This window comes from Schistocerca cancellata, chromosome 5, assembly GCF_023864275.1.
Source record: "Schistocerca cancellata isolate TAMUIC-IGC-003103 chromosome 5, iqSchCanc2.1, whole genome shotgun sequence".
NCBI lineage: Eukaryota > Metazoa > Arthropoda > Insecta > Orthoptera > Acrididae > Schistocerca > Schistocerca cancellata.
In genome coordinates, this window is record NC_064630.1 from 201,665,296 (window position 1) to 201,682,868 (window position 17,573).

The window sequence follows — 17,573 nt, forward strand, 5'->3', positions numbered from 1 at the left end:
ATATTCCGCTTCTAGATATGCCCACAGCTGTGACCATGAACTCTGACCTGTGTGCTTACAGGAGTCCAGGGCATGGGCAATGTTTGGAGTGTTCGTCGTCGGGTTCTCTTCTGCGTGACGAAGGACGTCCTCCTCTACGTCAAGCGTGCGGTGTGCCCGTGGATCACCACAGTCCGCCTGCTAGCTGCCAACGTGCCACGGATAGTAAACAATAAGGCTGGCCAGTAGGAGCGCTTGTCTGCCACTGGCTGACGTGACGTCAGCGTGGAAGCAGGCGCTCACAAGCAGATGGCACGGCATGCTCGTTTACGTCAAAGTTTTTGGCGAAAGATTTTGTTTATACCAGAATTTAGATGTCTAAACTGCTATTCTGCTACTAAAATGTTAAAAGTTAAAACGGATGACTTACACTGTATCGTAACTTAAAGCCTTGCACATCGGTAACATATCACATCAGAAGCACACGACACACACTTGAAATACGAAACGTTGACTCATACACTCCTGGAAATTGAAATAAGAACACCGTGAATTCATTGTCCCAGGAAGGGGAAACTTTATTGACACATTCCTGGGGTCAGATACATCACATGATCACACTGACAGAACCACAGGCACATAGACACAGGCAACAGAGCATGCACAATGTCGGCACTAGTACAGTGTATATCCACCTTTCGCAGCAATGCAGGCTGCTATTCTCCCATGGAGACGATCGTAGAGATGTTGGATGTAGTCCTGTGGAACGGCTTGCCATGCCATTTCCACCTGGCGCCTCAGTTGGACCAGCGTTCGTGCTGGACGTGCAGACCGCGTGAGACGACGCTTCATCCAGTCCCAAACATGCTCAATGGGGGACAGATCCGGAGATCTTGCTGGCCAGGGTAGTTGACTTACACCTTCTAGAGCACGTTGGGTGGCACGGGATACATGCGGACGTGCATTGTCCTGTTGGAACAGCAAGTTCCCTTGCCGGTCTAGGAATGGTAGAACGATGGGTTCGATGACGGTTTGGATGTACCGTGCACTATTCAGTGTCCCCTCGACGATCACCAGTGGTGTACGGCCAGTGTAGGAGATCGCTCCCCACACCATGATGCCGGGTGTTGGCCCTGTGTGCCTCGGTCGTATGCAGTCCTGATTGTGGCGCTCACCTGCACGGCGCCAAACACGCATACGACCATCATTGGCACCAAGGCAGAAGCGACTCTCATCGCTTAAGACGACACGTCTCCATTCGTCCCTCCATTCACGCCTGTCGCGACACCACTGGAGGCGGGCTGCACGATGTTGGGGCGTGAGCGGAAGACGGCCTAACGGTGTGCGGGACCGTAGCCCAGCTTCATGGAGACGGTTGCGAATGGTCCTCGCCGATACCCCAGGAGCAACAGTGTCCCTAATTTGCTGAGAAGTGGCGGTGTGGTCCCCTACGGCACAGCGTAGGATCCTACGGTCTTGGCGTGCATCCGTGCGTCGCTGCGGTCCGGTCCCAGGTCGACGGGCACGTGCACCTTCCGCCGACCACTGGCGACAACATCGATGTACTGTGGAGACCTCACGCCCCACGTGTTGAGCAATTCGGCGGTACGTCCACCCGGCCTCCCGCATGCCCACTATACGCCCTCGCTCAAAGTCCGTCAGCTGCACATACGGTTCACGTCCACGCTGTCGCGGCATGCTACCAGTGTTAAAGACTGCGATGGAGCTCCGTATGCCACGGCAAACTGGCTGACACTGACGGCGGCGGTGCACAAATGCTGCGCAGCTAGCGCCATTCGACGGCCAACACCGCGGTTCCTGGTGTGTCCGCTGTGCCGTGCGTGTGATCATTGCTTGTACAGCCCTCTCGCAGTGTCCGGAGCAAGTATGGTGGGTCTGACACACCGGTGTCAATGTGTTCTTTTTTCCATTTCCAGGAGTGTATAAGTGAGACACTATTAATTTTATTGCACCGAGATAAATTTACGTAAGAGCCCAATTGCTGTAAATTACGATTATATAAATAACAAAACAAGTCTTTTTATCATTTCTCCTGTGCAGTGAAGCTGCCAAGCAGTGTTGTAAATATGCAAAAAGATCTGTAACATCAGTCTTGTAACGCCTTGAAAGATTTCGGGAGATGTTTACAAACACAATATCAAACGCAACTACATTTTATATATAAAATGGTTGTCAAAAATTTACGCATCTATACACACGATTTTTATTTACAAAACAGCTAGACTACGTACTGAACTGATTATTGTGTTGGCATATGCCATTTTCTCCCTTTCAACCGATGAGCCCCGTCAATTATTCTTACGCTGTCTTTTAATTAAAGCCAGCGCAAACGAATAAACGTGCGACTTCTAGCGTAAATTCTAATTATCTCTCTGTGTATATTGGAGAATCGCTCACCAAGTTTCGCACGCAACTTGCTAATGATGCCCCTTGCTCTAGACGAATTGTCACTGCCATGAAGCTGAGCTAAAGTCACCTCGAATTGGCATAGTGTGCCAAGCTGTGTTTCTGAAGGCACAAGTAAACTTCCCCTAAAGATCATGGACAACCAGCTGACAGGTTTTTCTCCTGGGATTGACACTAGCTCTTTAGTAGGTGTGGCTAATGTTCTGTCGTACTGCCGGCACCGATGAGCTACATATCCGGCAAGGTACCGAAATCCTTCCACGGATACTGAGGAACTTTCACAATTTTCTGCATTCACTTGTGTACCCTCAACTTATTTCTGCCCTTCAATCACTGACAGTGCTTCAGACAGATCGGGAAGAATGCTGCTGAACACTGCTGCAATCACAAATGTTTCTTCTTCATCAGGTTCAACAAAAAAAGCATTAGATAGAGGAATATGGAAAGCATTGGCACATAACAACAATAGCCTTATTCTATTTTTTGCATCTACTAGAGTTGGATGGTCATAAAAATGTCCCAGACCCTTTACAAGAGAAAATAAGTTTTCCAGACAGTCCTCATTCAGCCTGGCAGTAAGTATATATTTGAAGTTGTCATCTCTCAAGTGATAAAAATGTCCCAGGCCTCTTACAAGAGAAAACAGCTTTCCCAGGCAGTCCTGATTCAGCCTGGCTGTAAGTATATATCTGACTGTTTATTCTCCTGAGTCACTAAATAGGCCTAAAAGTGACCGAATACATTTCATTAATTCTCTCTGAAAAGGTAAATATTTGAATCCACATTCAAGAGCTTTCTTACTTTCGAAGGTTCTTGAATCGAGGACATCTAAAGTATCATCGAATAGCTGTATAAAGTCACTAGCGTCCTTCTTCTGGCATTAAATTCTGAACGGCCCGAGAAGTTCTGTGAGACAGCAATTCGGCTACTACACACACTCTCTGCCGATCTATGCTCAACAGTGATGTGTTGCTGAGTTAACTTTGGGCACATTTTCATCTCGCTACTGTTAAAAGCCAAAAGTCTCTCGAACACCGATTTCGTCACTGCCTTATTTTCTACAATAATGCCTTCCTCCAGCAAATGATTCCGTAGAAGCTTCAGCAAGCGTGGAACATCAGCAAACACTCACAAACGTTCCCGTGTATCGCTAGGATGAAGGAAACACCGTTTATGTGCGTCACGTCAAGCTCGTTCCAAGCGGAAATGTTTTTCGTTCCCATGTCTGCTTCACAAACTACAACTTCATACGAGTTACTGGCTAAGGCGACAATAACTTCATTCAAGACGACAACTGTCGCGCGAATATCAAAATCAGAATAAACAGGTTGTATCCAACATGCAAAGAACTCACGCACCATGAAACTTCCTGGCAGATTAAAAGTGCGTGCCGGACCGAGACTCGAACTCGGGACCTTTGGCTGCGACATCACGCGAACAACTGAGAAAAGGCGTTACTTTCTGAGCTTTGCCTACTGCGCCCCCCTGCAACGTGGAAGTTTCTCGCAACCGTTGTTGTAGTCTGATGACAGTGGTTTGTGATGTCATAACTGCAACAAGGACTGACGACGGCATCCTCTTTTCAGTCTGTGTGCGGAGCGTGAAGCGAGGGATTCGATTGCGATCTGATTTTCAAATTTATTTTACTTTCAAAAGATACATTTCTAGACACAGGTTCCTTATTAAAACTTTATCTACTAAGCCCCTGCACAACGCCTAGCAGCCTGTGATAGGAATTTTGAAACACTATACACTGTCGTATTTCGATTGTCATGTTACAACAGAGGTCACTGTTCTGAGACGTCACTGGATTGCCGTAGGTCACGAGACCGATGGTGGGGTTTTTGTACTGGAGGCTGTTTGTTACTCTAGCAGGTGACTGGCAGAAAAGAACGACTCAGTACTGCCTGAGGTTGGTGACACACGGCAGTTCTTTCGCAGCCGCCAGTTGCACTCGATTCTTTCAAACGCCTGCTACTGTTTTATACATCCTATGTACTTCTGAAGAAAGTATGTCGTATAATGAACTGACATTGGCCACTACGAATTCGTAACAGGTTCTCATACTTTTCTGCTGTCCATGGTGAAAAGGATGCGTGTGTGTGAGGGGGGTGGGGGAGGCGGGGGAGTGGATTGTGAGAAGCGAGGTCCTCTTCTGCTGCAGCACTGTAAAATGAGTTTTGCCTCTGACAGAAGTGAGGATATGTAAAGAAGCCAAACAGCTCCCCAATCTGATTATAAACAATTCCTTATCTGGGCGCCTTCTCCTCTTCAGTTAAAGGATATCCGGCAGCGACGTGCTTAAAAAGTATTTTGATGTCTAAACCAATTTTGAGTTCATCAGTTTTTTTCAACAGCTTCGTTTTGGACCAAGACTATCAATCAAAACATGTTTAGGTTGCTGTCGAACCATACGAGATCTAAGAATGAAAATCGAAAATCATCAGAGTTTGGTGGCGCTGAATCATTACGATTAAGCGATAACCCTGATAGTGATGGACTTCCATCAGTCAGTGGGCGCTCAATTTTCTTGATGCTGTAGACCTCCACACAGACACGTCCCTCTCCCTTCAGTAAGATACTTAATAAGCTCGGTGACTCCGGGCGCCTTGAATTCCGAATCCACAACAAACAAAGGGAAGAAAAACAAACTATTTCAGCATCGTCGCTTTGACAAAGGCGCTGTGTGCAACGAATACAAGCAGTGGCGAAGAGAGCCGCAAATAGAGGCGTGGGATGCGGGGCAGTGACATTGAGGGAGAGCCTGCCAGCGCCTAGACGCAGACGCGCCACAGCCACCCACCGAGAGCGCTCCGTCGGCCGCCGTCAGGAGCGCGCGCCGCGTCGTGTGGTCCGCGCGTTTCGGCGCTTATAATTACGGAGCCGTCAGCGCCGCCGTGTTTGGGGACCTGCAGCGGGCGGCGGCGTGTCCAACTGCTGTCGCCAGGATCCATCAATGGCCGCGCGCGCCTGCCGCCCCGCCATCACACCGCCTCAACTTGTCGCATGCACAGCGTTTCTCCTTAGGCTTACGATCTTAATATCTAAAATGCGTACTGCAATGGGAGGGCTCCTTACAAACGAAAGCGCGAAGGTTATCTAGGAAGCCGTAGGTTAATGTAAGGGGCGACCAAAAAGTTTTCCTTTGACGGCGTTGCTGCAGGATATATGCAACTTGGCGTGACTCAGAAGCGGGTATGTAAGCACCGACATATAGGCAACGGACCAGTGTGGCATGCGTGTCTTTCAGAAGTGCGTGCAGTAACAGATAGGACCCACGTGTTGTTATTCTTTTCTTAGCCGCCGAAGGACGAACACCGGTAGACATCCATCGGAGAATCGACAATGTCTGAGGGGCAGCATTTATGTCGAAAACCACCGCTAGGTGAAGTGGCGCGCAAAGTTCTGGGTGCTGCTGATTCATGATAACACACGTCCCTATATCGCAAATATCGCAATGTAGAAACTTCCTGACATATTAAAACTGTGTGCCGGACCGAGACTCGAACTCGGGACCTTTACCTTTCGCGGGCAAGCGCTCTACCAACTGAGCAACTCAAGCACGACTCAGTTTGGAAGGTAGGAGACGAGTGATACTGGCAGAAGTAAAGCTGCGGGGACGGCGCGTGAGTCGTGCTTGGGTAGCTCAGTTGGTAGAGCGCTTGCCCGCGAAAGGTAAAGGTCCCGAGTTCGAGTCTCGGTCCGGCACACAGTTTTAATCTGCCAGGAAGTTTCATCTCAGCTGCAGAGAGAAAATCTCATTATCGTAACGTAGACGTTACGCCAGTTCAAGTGGGAGACACTCGAGCAGCCGCCCTACAGTCCTGATGTCTCCCCATGCGATTATCACGCCTTTGGTCCCTTAACAAAGCCCCTGAAGCGTCGACGATTCCTGTCGCACGAGGATGTGCATCAGGCAGTTACGGACTTCCTTACTCAGCAGGACAAGGTGTTTTACCAAAAGTATGTTCAAATGTGTGTGAAATCTTATGGGACTTAACTGTTAAGGTTATCAGTCCCTTAGCTTACACACTACTTAACCTAAATTATCCTCAGGACAAACACACACACCCATGCCCGAGGAAGGACTCGAACCCTGCGCCGGGACCAGCCGGTGTTTTACCAAACGGGTATCTTCGACCTGGTGCGTCGGTGGTGTGATTGCCACAACGCTCACGGCGAATGTGCCTGATTGCAATACCGAATATGGAATGTACGGCCTTCTGACCGAAACTTTTTGATCGTCCCTGATTCTTTGCTCGCCGAAACCAGGGCTCTGACAGTTGGCTGCGCCGTTGCCACCTTTCAACTGAGAAGCGCAAACGGCTGCAGGCGTTAACAACAGTCGTCTACAGAGTTGTGACAGCACTGAAATGTGCCCATAGAGACATAATCAGAATTGGTTGTGGTACACAAGCAAAGCCAGGCATGAAACGGTGGGCATAATCCGCGCCACAATTAACTAACACCAACTGTGACAGTGATGTGTCTGAAAATAGAACTCAGCGAGTGGTGGTGAGAAGGTGCTTAGTGGCTTGCTGTGTGCACAGGGTAATTCCGTGATGATCACAGAAACTTTCAGGGGTGTTATAGACGGGTAGATGTATCAAGTGAGGTAAGGGACCGTGGTCCGGAGACGACCGAGTCGAGAATAAGAATAGAGAATCGTTCTGATACCTCACAGTGGACCTATTCAACCGCAACCGCTTGGTTTCTACATTTTGAGAAGGGGTATTATGGACCAAAATAAGAAAAAAAATGCCCAGTAATCTCTAAAGCGCGTAACTTGAAAGTTGTGAGCACTTGTTCATCTTTCCTACTGTGGAAAAAAAAAATCTCTTCCATACCCCTTGAGGTATGCATTTTAGAGCCCATGTTTACTAGCCAATTGTTTTTTGTCGTGGTCCAGACTACCCCTCCCAAAATATGGAAAGCAAAGAGCTTGCAGCAGAAGAGTTCCACTTTTAGAGGTATCAGAACGATTTTCGCTTATAACTTTCGACTCGGTCGTTTCTGGACCAGGGTCCCTCACTTCAAACTGACTCAGTTACCCTGTATCATCATCATCATCATCATCATCATCATCATCATCATCATCATGGAATCACCCTGCAGATGTGTACGTGGAGGCCGGCCGGTGTGGCCGAGTGGTTCTAGGCGCTTCAGTCTGGAACCGCGCGACCGCTACGGTCGTAGGTTCGAATCCTGCCTTGGGCATGGATGTGTGTGATGTCCTTAGGTTAGTTAGGTTTAAGAAGTTCTAAGTTCTAGGGGACTGATGACCTCGGAAGTTAAGTCCCATAGTGCTCAGAGCCATTTGAACCATTTTTTGCACATGGAGTCCGCATTCAAAGCGGGAGTGGCTCAAGTCATCGTCTGAGAATTTTTTCTTGTATTCTGCCATGTTTCCCTGAAATACTTCAGCTCAATGACAGCTTGGTTCCTTCAGTAAGCCCCAAGCGATTCCTTCCTCATCCTAACTAACTCCATTTGATTCACAACTGATTACCTTGATGGTGGCAGAACGGCAGGGTCAAACCTTCCTTCTCACCTTCCTTCGAATAAACTGCAGAAGGACTATTGGTTCCAGATTTTATCAAGGGGAATGTGTAAGAAAAAGGAAGTGATTTTCTGGTGAGATATGGACCTAAGATGATATAGTGTACGTCCTTGAAAACATACAATCAGTGGAATTATGACACACAGCCTCAGCATAAGAGGAATATAGTTATATCTTGAACTTTGCCCGCAGAATAACAATGACAATGTCTGAGAAGGAAATCGATCGTATTTTGTCAAACTTTCGTCTCTGAGAAATCCTATGACCAGCAGGTGACGATAAAAGTGTGTCAGATAACGCAAAATAAACGAAGTGGAAAGCTGTTGCGATGATATACATTTTTCTTTACTGAAAGTAACATCCGTTCGCAACGAGTGTTTTAACCTCTCGATTGGGACAGTTTGGCACCAAAATTACGTATTTTGTATCACGAGACCCTTCTTTTGTGAACTGAAGGGATGACTTAGTGGTAAAATGTCTGCAGACGGACATGATGTTCAAGATTCTGTCATGAATTAGTTGAGAGAGCAGACAGAACACTTCTAAAACAATAAAAAATAATCTCTTAGACAGTTTGACAAAGTACGAAGTCAAAGAACTAATCGTTTTCTGAAGAAGATGCTACTTGAGCGAAACGAAAAAGCCTCGAAGATTGGAGTTTTCAAGAATGCAGGAGGCAAATCAGCATTTGTACGTAAAGCGGCAGGTACAGAATGACGTTGGGAACAATATTTCAAAATAGCATATGGTATGCCAACCGATTATATATTTCAGCATGACAATTACTCAAAAAATATGGCTCGAAATAGCCAGGAATGTTTGGTGGACTTTGGAATACTCCGAAGCCATATAAAAACTCTCGTAATCACCTTGTTTAATATAGTAATATTATAAGTACGATAAAATTATCGTTTCGCTCATATCAGCGACTATTTGCTCCATTGAAAGAAAATACCGATAGGCTGTAAAGGACAAAAGCTAACTTACACAATATTCAATGTATGAAGGCTCTTTTGTTTGCATAAGCGCCATGTTGAATTTTACGATTACCTGACACGCACTTCTTTTTTGCTTTTTGTATGCCATTTCGTTTGGATGGATGAGACATTCAAGGTTCCTAAATTGTGTCACAACTACACTGAAAAGCCAAAGAAACTCATACACCTGCCTAATATCGTGTAGGGCCCCAGCGAGCATGCGGAAGTGCCGCAACACGACGTGGCATGGACTCGACTAATGTCTCTAGTAGTGCTAGAGGGAACTGACACCAAGAATCCTGCAGGGCTGTCCATAAATCCGTATGAGTACGAAGGGGTGGAGATCTTTTTTGCACAGCACATTGCAAGGCATCCCAGGTATGCTTAATAATGTTCATGTCTGGGGAGTTGGTGGCCGGCGGAAGTGTTTAAACTCAGAAGAGTGTTCCTGGAGCCACTCTGTAGCTATTATGGACATATGAGGTGTCGCATTGTCCTGCTGGAATTGCTCTAGTCCGTCGGAATGCACAATGGACATGAATGGATGCAGGTGATCAAACAGGACGCTTATGTACGTGTCCCCTGTCAGAGTCGCATCTAGACGCATTAGGGGTCCCATATCACTCCATTTGCACACGCCCTACACCATTACAGAGCCTCCGCCAACTTGAAAAGTCCCCTGCCGACATACAGGGCCCATGGATTCATGAAGTTGTCTCCATACCCGTACACGTCCATCCGCTAGAAACAATTTGAAACGAGACTCGTCCGACCGGGTAACATGTTTCCAGTCCAATGTCGGTGCTGACGGGCCAAAGCGAGGCGTAAAGTTTTGTGTCGGGCAGTCATCAAGGGTACACGAGTGGGCCTTCGTCTCCGAAAGCCCATATCGATGATCTTTTGTTGAATGGTTCGCACGCTGACGCTGGTCCAACACTGAAATCTACAGCAATTTGCGATTCTCTTCAGTCGTCGTTGGTCCCGTTCTTGCACGATCTTTTTCCAGCCGCAGCGATGTTATAGATTTGATGTTTTGTTGAATTGCTGATATTCACGGCACACTCGTGAAATTATTGTACGGGAAAATCCCCACATCATCGCTACCCCAGAGATGCTGTGTCCCATCGCTCGTGCGTCGACTATAACACGACGTCCAACCTCACTTAAATCTTGATAACCTGCCACTGTGGCAGCAGTAACCGATTTAACAACTGCGCCAGACACTTGTTGTCTTACACAAGCGTTGCCGACCGCAGCGCCGTGTTCTGCCTGTTTACATATCTCTGTATTTGAATACGCATGCCTATACCAGTTTCTTTAGCGCTGCAGTGTATATGACTTACGTTGCCAAGAATATAACTCTCAGTGTTTCTTCACCATCGCTACATGATTCTGCGATCCGTACATGACTGAAAATATCTGTAGCTGGGTACTGCATTTCAGCAAGGCAGAAACACACACTGACTGAACTGTCAGCTCTTATTCTCAGTACAGTAGATGCCATTCCTCCCGTATATAGGCTATCCTGGAAGTAACTCGACTGAAAAACCGTTCGGCTTCAAACCCCACAGTCAGTACCTATCAACGATGAACTCACTGACAGAAGCGGCGTGGGAATCAGTAAACAAGCACGGCCACTTTGTAGCAATGCTTTTCTGTCACTAACGCTTGCCTTGGTTTTATAATACATATTGTTGTCGAGTATTCTTTTACATTGCTTTGAGACGGGTGTTGCAAAGATACCCATGCTTTTTCAGTTACGTACAACCACTCCAATTATTTAGGTACGAGAAAGTGCTGAAAAGTAATGCCTCCGAGAAAGTACTGAAATTTTCTAAATAAAACACAAAATGGTTCAAATGGCTCTGAGCACTATGCGACTTAACTTCTGAGGTCATCAGTCGCCTACAACTTAGAACTAATTAAACCTAACTAACCTAAGGACATCACACACATCCATGTCCGAGGCAGGATTCGAACCTGCGACCGTAGCGGTCACGCGGTTCCAGACTGAAGCGCCTTTAACCGCACGGCCACACCGGCCGGCTCTAAATAAAACAAACGATATTAGTATTCTACATATTTTTCTTCGTGTATACACATTTGAAGCCCTTTGCCATTATAGGGCACCGAATTGTAGTGTGTAACGTAACTATGACGGTGCTGCAATCGAATTTCGAATTCGAGGAGTTCGCCTACATAGATAGCACTCTCTCCTTCGCTCTCTCAAAGCCAGACCACACTCAAGTGCTGCGACATCTGCAGCAATCCGACGCCTTGGGTCCACTGTCATCACTGAAACTCTATACGGTCGCGACTAGGTTCCATCCGATTTCATCTGTTTCCGAAACTTAAAGAAGACCTTCGATGACTTCATTTTGATAGTGATGAAGCGGTGGAAGCAGACATGAGGTTGTGGCTCCGTCAACAATGTCAAAAATTCTACAGTGACAGTATCAACACACTGGTCTCTTGGCAGAAATGTATTTTGTCGCCAGGGTAACTATGTTAAGAAATAAATATGCAGATATGAATAATAAAGACGTAGAATGTTAATAACGTCTGTTTAATTTGAAAAGCTTTAAGAGTTTTCATATAAAAACTCAGATCCATTACTTTTCAGCACGCCCTCGTGGAATCACTCCCTGTGTGGCCCAGTGAAAAGGTGGCACGATTGCTCAGAGGGATTGGGCTCCCTGTGTAATGAAAGAAAAAAAAAACTGAGTGAAGTTGTCATCGAGTGTGTTTGAAAGTTGTCATGCGACAACCGCACAGAACCACTGGCGAAAAAACGGCAAAGTAACAGATGGCAAGAAAGAAGCTAAAAAAAGTAGTAAAGCGGCAGGCAATTAACCCAAAGGTCACGTGTTGGTTTCCTAGCAGTTCCTACGATTTTTATCTGAGATTTATCACTTCTTCCCCTTACGTAATGTTTGTTGATGTGAAAATGCTGGCTGCACCACGTTTCTGAGTCCACGTCAAACTCTAGGTCCTCAAAGAACTCGAATCATACCCATTAAAGCGCTGTTATGTTCAAACAAATCTTCGGATCGACCACATCTTGATTATTATCTAATCATTCCTCAAGAAAACAAAATTTATCGTGTCAACTGTTATTCTCCTTCTGAACCAGCTAAGCCCTCTGGTGAAACCTCAACGTCCTCTTTGGAGAAAGCTGAATCCCACATGGTGAGATGTGCGTCGTAAGTAAGTTCTCCGTCCTGCTTATGCGGAGCCGTAATTAGCCATTCAGACGTGAGTAACGTAGGCGGCAGCTGGCATCTTGTCGGACGCTCTTCCAATGACCGTTCCTCGCCGAGGAGGAAGCGAGCTGCGCGTGCGAAACGCCGCGCTGAAACAAGAAGAGCTGCTCTAACGGGAATTAGCGACGTGCCTCGGACTTTCACTGCGCCAACTGCTACGCCCAGTGTTCGGACATCAGCGATTTCCCCGTTGTGATTTGTGGGCAGGGAAAGGCCGAGAAATAATTCACGTCCGCGACCAGCAAAGCCCATTACGCCTCGCGAAACAAGGCTGCAGCTAAACTGTTGCGAAGACGCAATTTCAGTGGAGGAGAGCTGCAAAACAACGTTAGACGGCGCACTCCACTTCCACGTCCAGAGCGGCGCTAATCGCTCCGGATGCAGTCGTAAAGCACTGCCTGCTATTGGCTGCCTACTTTATCTGTCCGAGAGCGTCGCACCTGGTACTTGCCGCCGAGTTCTCGGCATAAATCTGCTCACACCTTAATCCCGGCTTTCAGGGAAACGTGTGTTCACATTAAAATTGTGCTTCGGTCCTTGCAAAAGAGAACCACTCCCTCATCGGGCACTACTATGAGTAGAAACTATCACAGGTATATTCCGCGTCACGAATAATATGATAAAAAGAAGTAGTCACTCGGAGCCTAAGGCAACGTTACGGACCAAGTTTGTCTGCACAGCGCAACTGAAATATGATGCATCACCAGCTTAGAATGGTTTGATGAATCGATTTACCTAAACTGTACTTTCTTCAGTATCTTGCTGGATACAAACAGCACTGATATATGCTATTTTGTCTAAAACTGACATGCCGAGACCGTGGTTGTGTGCAATTAATGTAGGTTAATTCTTACAAAGAAGAAAACAGCAACCAGCGACTATTAATACAGCTATTTATTTAGGTAAATAGCGCCGTTAACGGTTTCGAACTGCAAGTTCATCGTTAGACGGCTGTTCACATGATTTTCAAGATACACTTTACATTATCGTCCGTTTTCGATTTTTATTCTTCCACTGTGGCGAAGTATTTTTGGTGTGTTGCCGTCGAATCGCGCGGAAGGAATTTTCGACGACAACAACACACCAAAAATACTTCGCCACAGTGAAAGAATAAAAACCGAAAACGGACGATAATGTAAAGTGTATCTTGAAAATCATGTGAACAGCCGTCTAACGATGAACTTGCAGTTCGAAGCCGTTAACGGCGCTATTTACCTAATTAAATAGCAGTATTAATAGTGGCTGGTTGTGGTTTTCTTCTGGGGGACTGATGACCTTAGCTGTTAAGTCCCCCTTGAACACCCCAACAACCACCACCACCGGTTTTCTTCTTTGTAAGAATTAACCTACAGTATTGATATAGTTACTGCGCAGTGTGCTGGCTTAAGGGACTGGGAGCTGATTGAGATCACGATAGGATCCCGATGGGATCCGTGCGGCAGAGTAACGGTAGTAAGTCGGTCTGCTACACAGGCCAGTGTGTGTGCGTACGTGTGTGTTTGTTACGCTGCATTCCACGGTAGTTTAGACCAAATCTAGGCCAGTCCCTAATCTCCGCATCAGACATTACGATAAACAATCAGTCAAAGTCCAATAACGTAGTACAGAATAAATCAAGAAATAATTTACGCGACTGACTCACAGACGTGCACGATTCCCCTTCCTTAGGCTACGTGACGAATTTTGCGGCAGGCTGGGCATCCGAACACAGAGTTAAAGTAAAATAAATGCGCCATATTGTGAAAACAGTGGACCCCGTACTACGGTATAAACACTAGGGGTGGCGTCTTTGAGGCGGAAAACCTTTTGTCCACGAATCAGTGCCGTTTTAGAAAGCATCGCTAGTGCGAAACCCAGCTCACCCTTTTCTCACATGATACACTACGAACTACGGATAAAAGAAGACAGGCAGAGTCCACATTTCCAGAATTCCAAAGGCATTTGCCACGTTGCCCCGCTGCAGACTGTAAACAAAGTCACGAGCGTGTGGGACAGGTTCACAGATATGTGAGTGGCTCGAAGACATCTTAACAGAACTCAGTACGTTATCCTCCAAGGCGAGTGTTCATCCGAGAGAAGGGTATCAGGAATGCCCCAGAAAAATATGATAGGACCGCTATTATTTTATATATACTCGAATCATCTGGCAGACACGGTTGGGCAGCAATCTGCGGTTATTTGCTGATGGTGCTGTGGTGTACGGGAAACGGTCTTCGTTGAGTGACCGCAAGAGCATACAAGATGTCTTAGACAAAATTTCTATTTGATGTGTTGAAATCTATTTCTAAACCTAAAAAATATATGTTAATGCAGATGAGAACAAAACCATAATGTTCGAATATAGCATATTATATTATATTATTATGTTATATTATAATATGAAGCTTGATACAGGGACGTCGTTTAAATATTTTGGCATAACTCTGTAAAGCGGTATGCAGTGGGATGAGTATGTGAGGATTCATAGGGAGGGCGAATGGTCAGACTCAGTTTATTGGAAGAATACTACGATGAAACTGTGGTTCATCTGTAAAGGAGACCGCATGTAGGAGGCTGGTGCGTCTTGTTCTTGACTACTCCTCGGTTGTTTGGGAGCACCACTATTTCGCGTTAAAGGAAGGCATCGAAACGATTCGGAGGCGGACTGCTAGATTCGTTACCGGTAGGTTCGAACAACACGTAAGTATTACGGAGGATGCTTTGTGAATTCAAGTCGTAATCCCTGGAGGAAAGGTGACTTACTTTTCACGGAACACTATTGAGTAATTTTACAGAACTGGCATTTGAAGCTGACTGAAGAACGATTCTATTTCCGCCAACATGAATTTCGCCTAAGGACTATGAAGCCCGAGAAATTAGGGCTCATACGGAACCGTATAGCCAGTCGCAGGAAAGGACAAGTCATTAGTGTGTGTGTGTGTGTGTGTGTGTGTGTGTGTGTGTGTGTGTGTGTGTGTGACAGAGAGAGAGAGAGAGAGAGAGAGAGAGATGGTTCAGTGGCTCTCTTTAGTCATACTTGCAACACCGTAGCCTCTTCCTCACATTCATTTGTCGTCAAAAGACGTGCGGAAATAGCAGTTCTAGCATAAACAGTTTCCATTCCGTGCAATGTTTTGATTCACAGTGTGTTGTCTAGACAAAACTTATGCTCAACAATCACTTTCCTAGCAATGTTCTTCTTATCGATGAGAATCAACTTTAATGATCTCCGTCAGTAAGTTCAGTTTCCACTCCCACAACGACTTTTGCGGCTCAAGTTCTTATAAGAACTAGGTAAGCTGTGAGGAGACTCTTTCATTCCAAGATGACATATATTATCACGTACGTAACAACAAACTAAGACGGGACGACTGTTCGCTCCATCTGCTAGCATGTGACGTCCAATACGTCGGTAAACCAGCACAACACGATAACGTCCGCATCACGAAAGTATGACGTGCGCTGAAATGCTGGTCGCTGAGAACATTTTCAGTGTCGCTGTCATTGCGTTACAAGTAAGTCAGAAAAGTAGCCCCAGGAAGAAGCATGTGCAGACGGGGTGTGGTCATCTTGGCGTTGAACGGTCTGTCAAATGACGGTGTGCTGGAAAGACTTTTGGTAGACCTTCATTTGAGTGGGACGGAAAAGACGTATCGAGAGGGAAGGCAGCGCGGCACGCACCTGTGTCTCGGTGACGTTGAGCAGCTTGGCCATCTCGGCGCGCTCGGAGGAGGAGAGGTACTTCTTCTGCTCGAACTGGCGCTCCAGCTCGAAGATCTGCCGGCCGGTGAAGGTGGTGCGCGCCTTCTTGCGCTTGCGGTCGCTGTCGGAGCCGGGCGCGCCGCCGCTGCCGCCGTCGCTGAGCGCGCCGCTCATGTCGACCGGCGGCGTCTTGGGCGCCGCGACGCCCGCCGCCGCCCCCGGCGCGCCTGCCACGCCGCCGCCGCCGCTCGCCCCCGCCGCCCCCGCCGCCGCGCCGCCCGCCGCGCCGCCGCTGGGGTTCGCCTCCTTCTTCCGTTTCGCTCCAGTCGACTTCGTCGGCGCAGAACCGTCTGGAACGAGAAAACATCCGGCGTTACTCTGACTGCGAGTTGGCAAGGGGTTGCTTGCAACAAGCACAGTGAATCGTCTGCAACAAGGAATGACTCACGTCTAGAGTTGGTGTCTACTATAACCCGGTCCTGTAGTTTCGGCACCGCACATAAATGTCGTAGTAAATGGTAGTATTACTGGTAGTACTAGTGGTATTGGTAGTTAAAGAAACATAAATGAATGTGTGACACAGGCACTGGGAGTCAACGACTTTTCTTTGGTTTTTGTTTGTTCCGCGCTGCTGCTACGGTCGCAGGTTCGAACACCCAGTGTGCGCGTCCGGGATAACGTTCCCCTGGCCACTGCAAAAACTCTTAAGCCCCTTATCTAAGGTCAAAGTTTTCGCACTCTATATAAGCGAGCGCGCTCTCGCGCTACGCGCAGTCTGTGTCTTGCTGCTGCACAGGCAACTGCATTGAACGCTGCCAACATGCCGTACAGGAGAGTGCTGCAACGCTCCATGTTTGACCGGTCACGGCTCGCCTGTTGACGGGGGGACCGAGCCGCTCGTGTCCGGCCCCATACGACTCGGCTCGGTCACGTACTCGCGCCATGTCTGTTGTCCGGATTCCGGACACGCGGATAACCGAGCATGACCGGTCACCGCTGACGTCTCACCTCGCCTCGCCACGGCTCGCTGCTCTGTACTGTACTGTAGTGTACAAATCCAACGCCTCTCTCTCTCTCTTTTAATACAAAAGTAACGTTTCCAAGAACGGGTACGTTACACAGCTAAATTCATAGAGCACTTTCTTTTATAATATTTACTCCCGTCTTCCTAACGTCCAGGAATTTTGTTGTAATTAAAACATTGATCACAAGAGACCAATCTGTGTTAATGTAATGAAATGTAAGCGTCAAATAGTGCACCTGATTATGCGAATCAGTCCACATATCAACTGTCGCAGCACATGTTTTATTAATAACTTCCGCAATAACAGTAGGCATATACTGTTTCTTATTGCATCAGCTTGTTCTTTGACATGTCTGCTTATAGTAGAGGGATGTGGCATGGCATCTGCCACATTAACTTTTCCATAATGCGCACCTAGATGTATTAATTATTGGCCTAGTTCTTTGAAACCTTCACCGCAAACAGCATTAAAAGGTCTCATATCTTTAGCACACATTGCAACACACTTTGCTGTAATACTATTTTTTATTACTGCCGGTATTCCTGAAGGAGCTGTATCTTTGTGAGGTTTCTTGCAACTGTGTTTCTTTAAAAGAGTGGTTCGCGATTGGAAACACAATAATGTGGAGCAGTTTATGCACGATACGTACCCAGTAAACGCA

General features: G+C 46.9%; 1 protein-coding gene across 1 annotated transcript in view; it reads right to left on the reverse strand.

Moving 5' to 3' along the window:
* Positions 1 to 16,075, reverse strand: part of LOC126187805 (homeobox protein Nkx-2.8-like) — a 284,658-nt gene extending 268,583 nt beyond the window's left edge. The window contains exon 1 of the mRNA XM_049929090.1: positions 15,867 to 16,075. Within this exon, the coding sequence (XP_049785047.1) occupies positions 15,867 to 16,061 (195 nt within the window). The 5' untranslated portion in view covers positions 16,062 to 16,075. The remainder of the gene's footprint in view (positions 1 to 15,866) is intronic.
* Between the last annotated feature and the right edge of the window lie 1,498 nt (positions 16,076 to 17,573).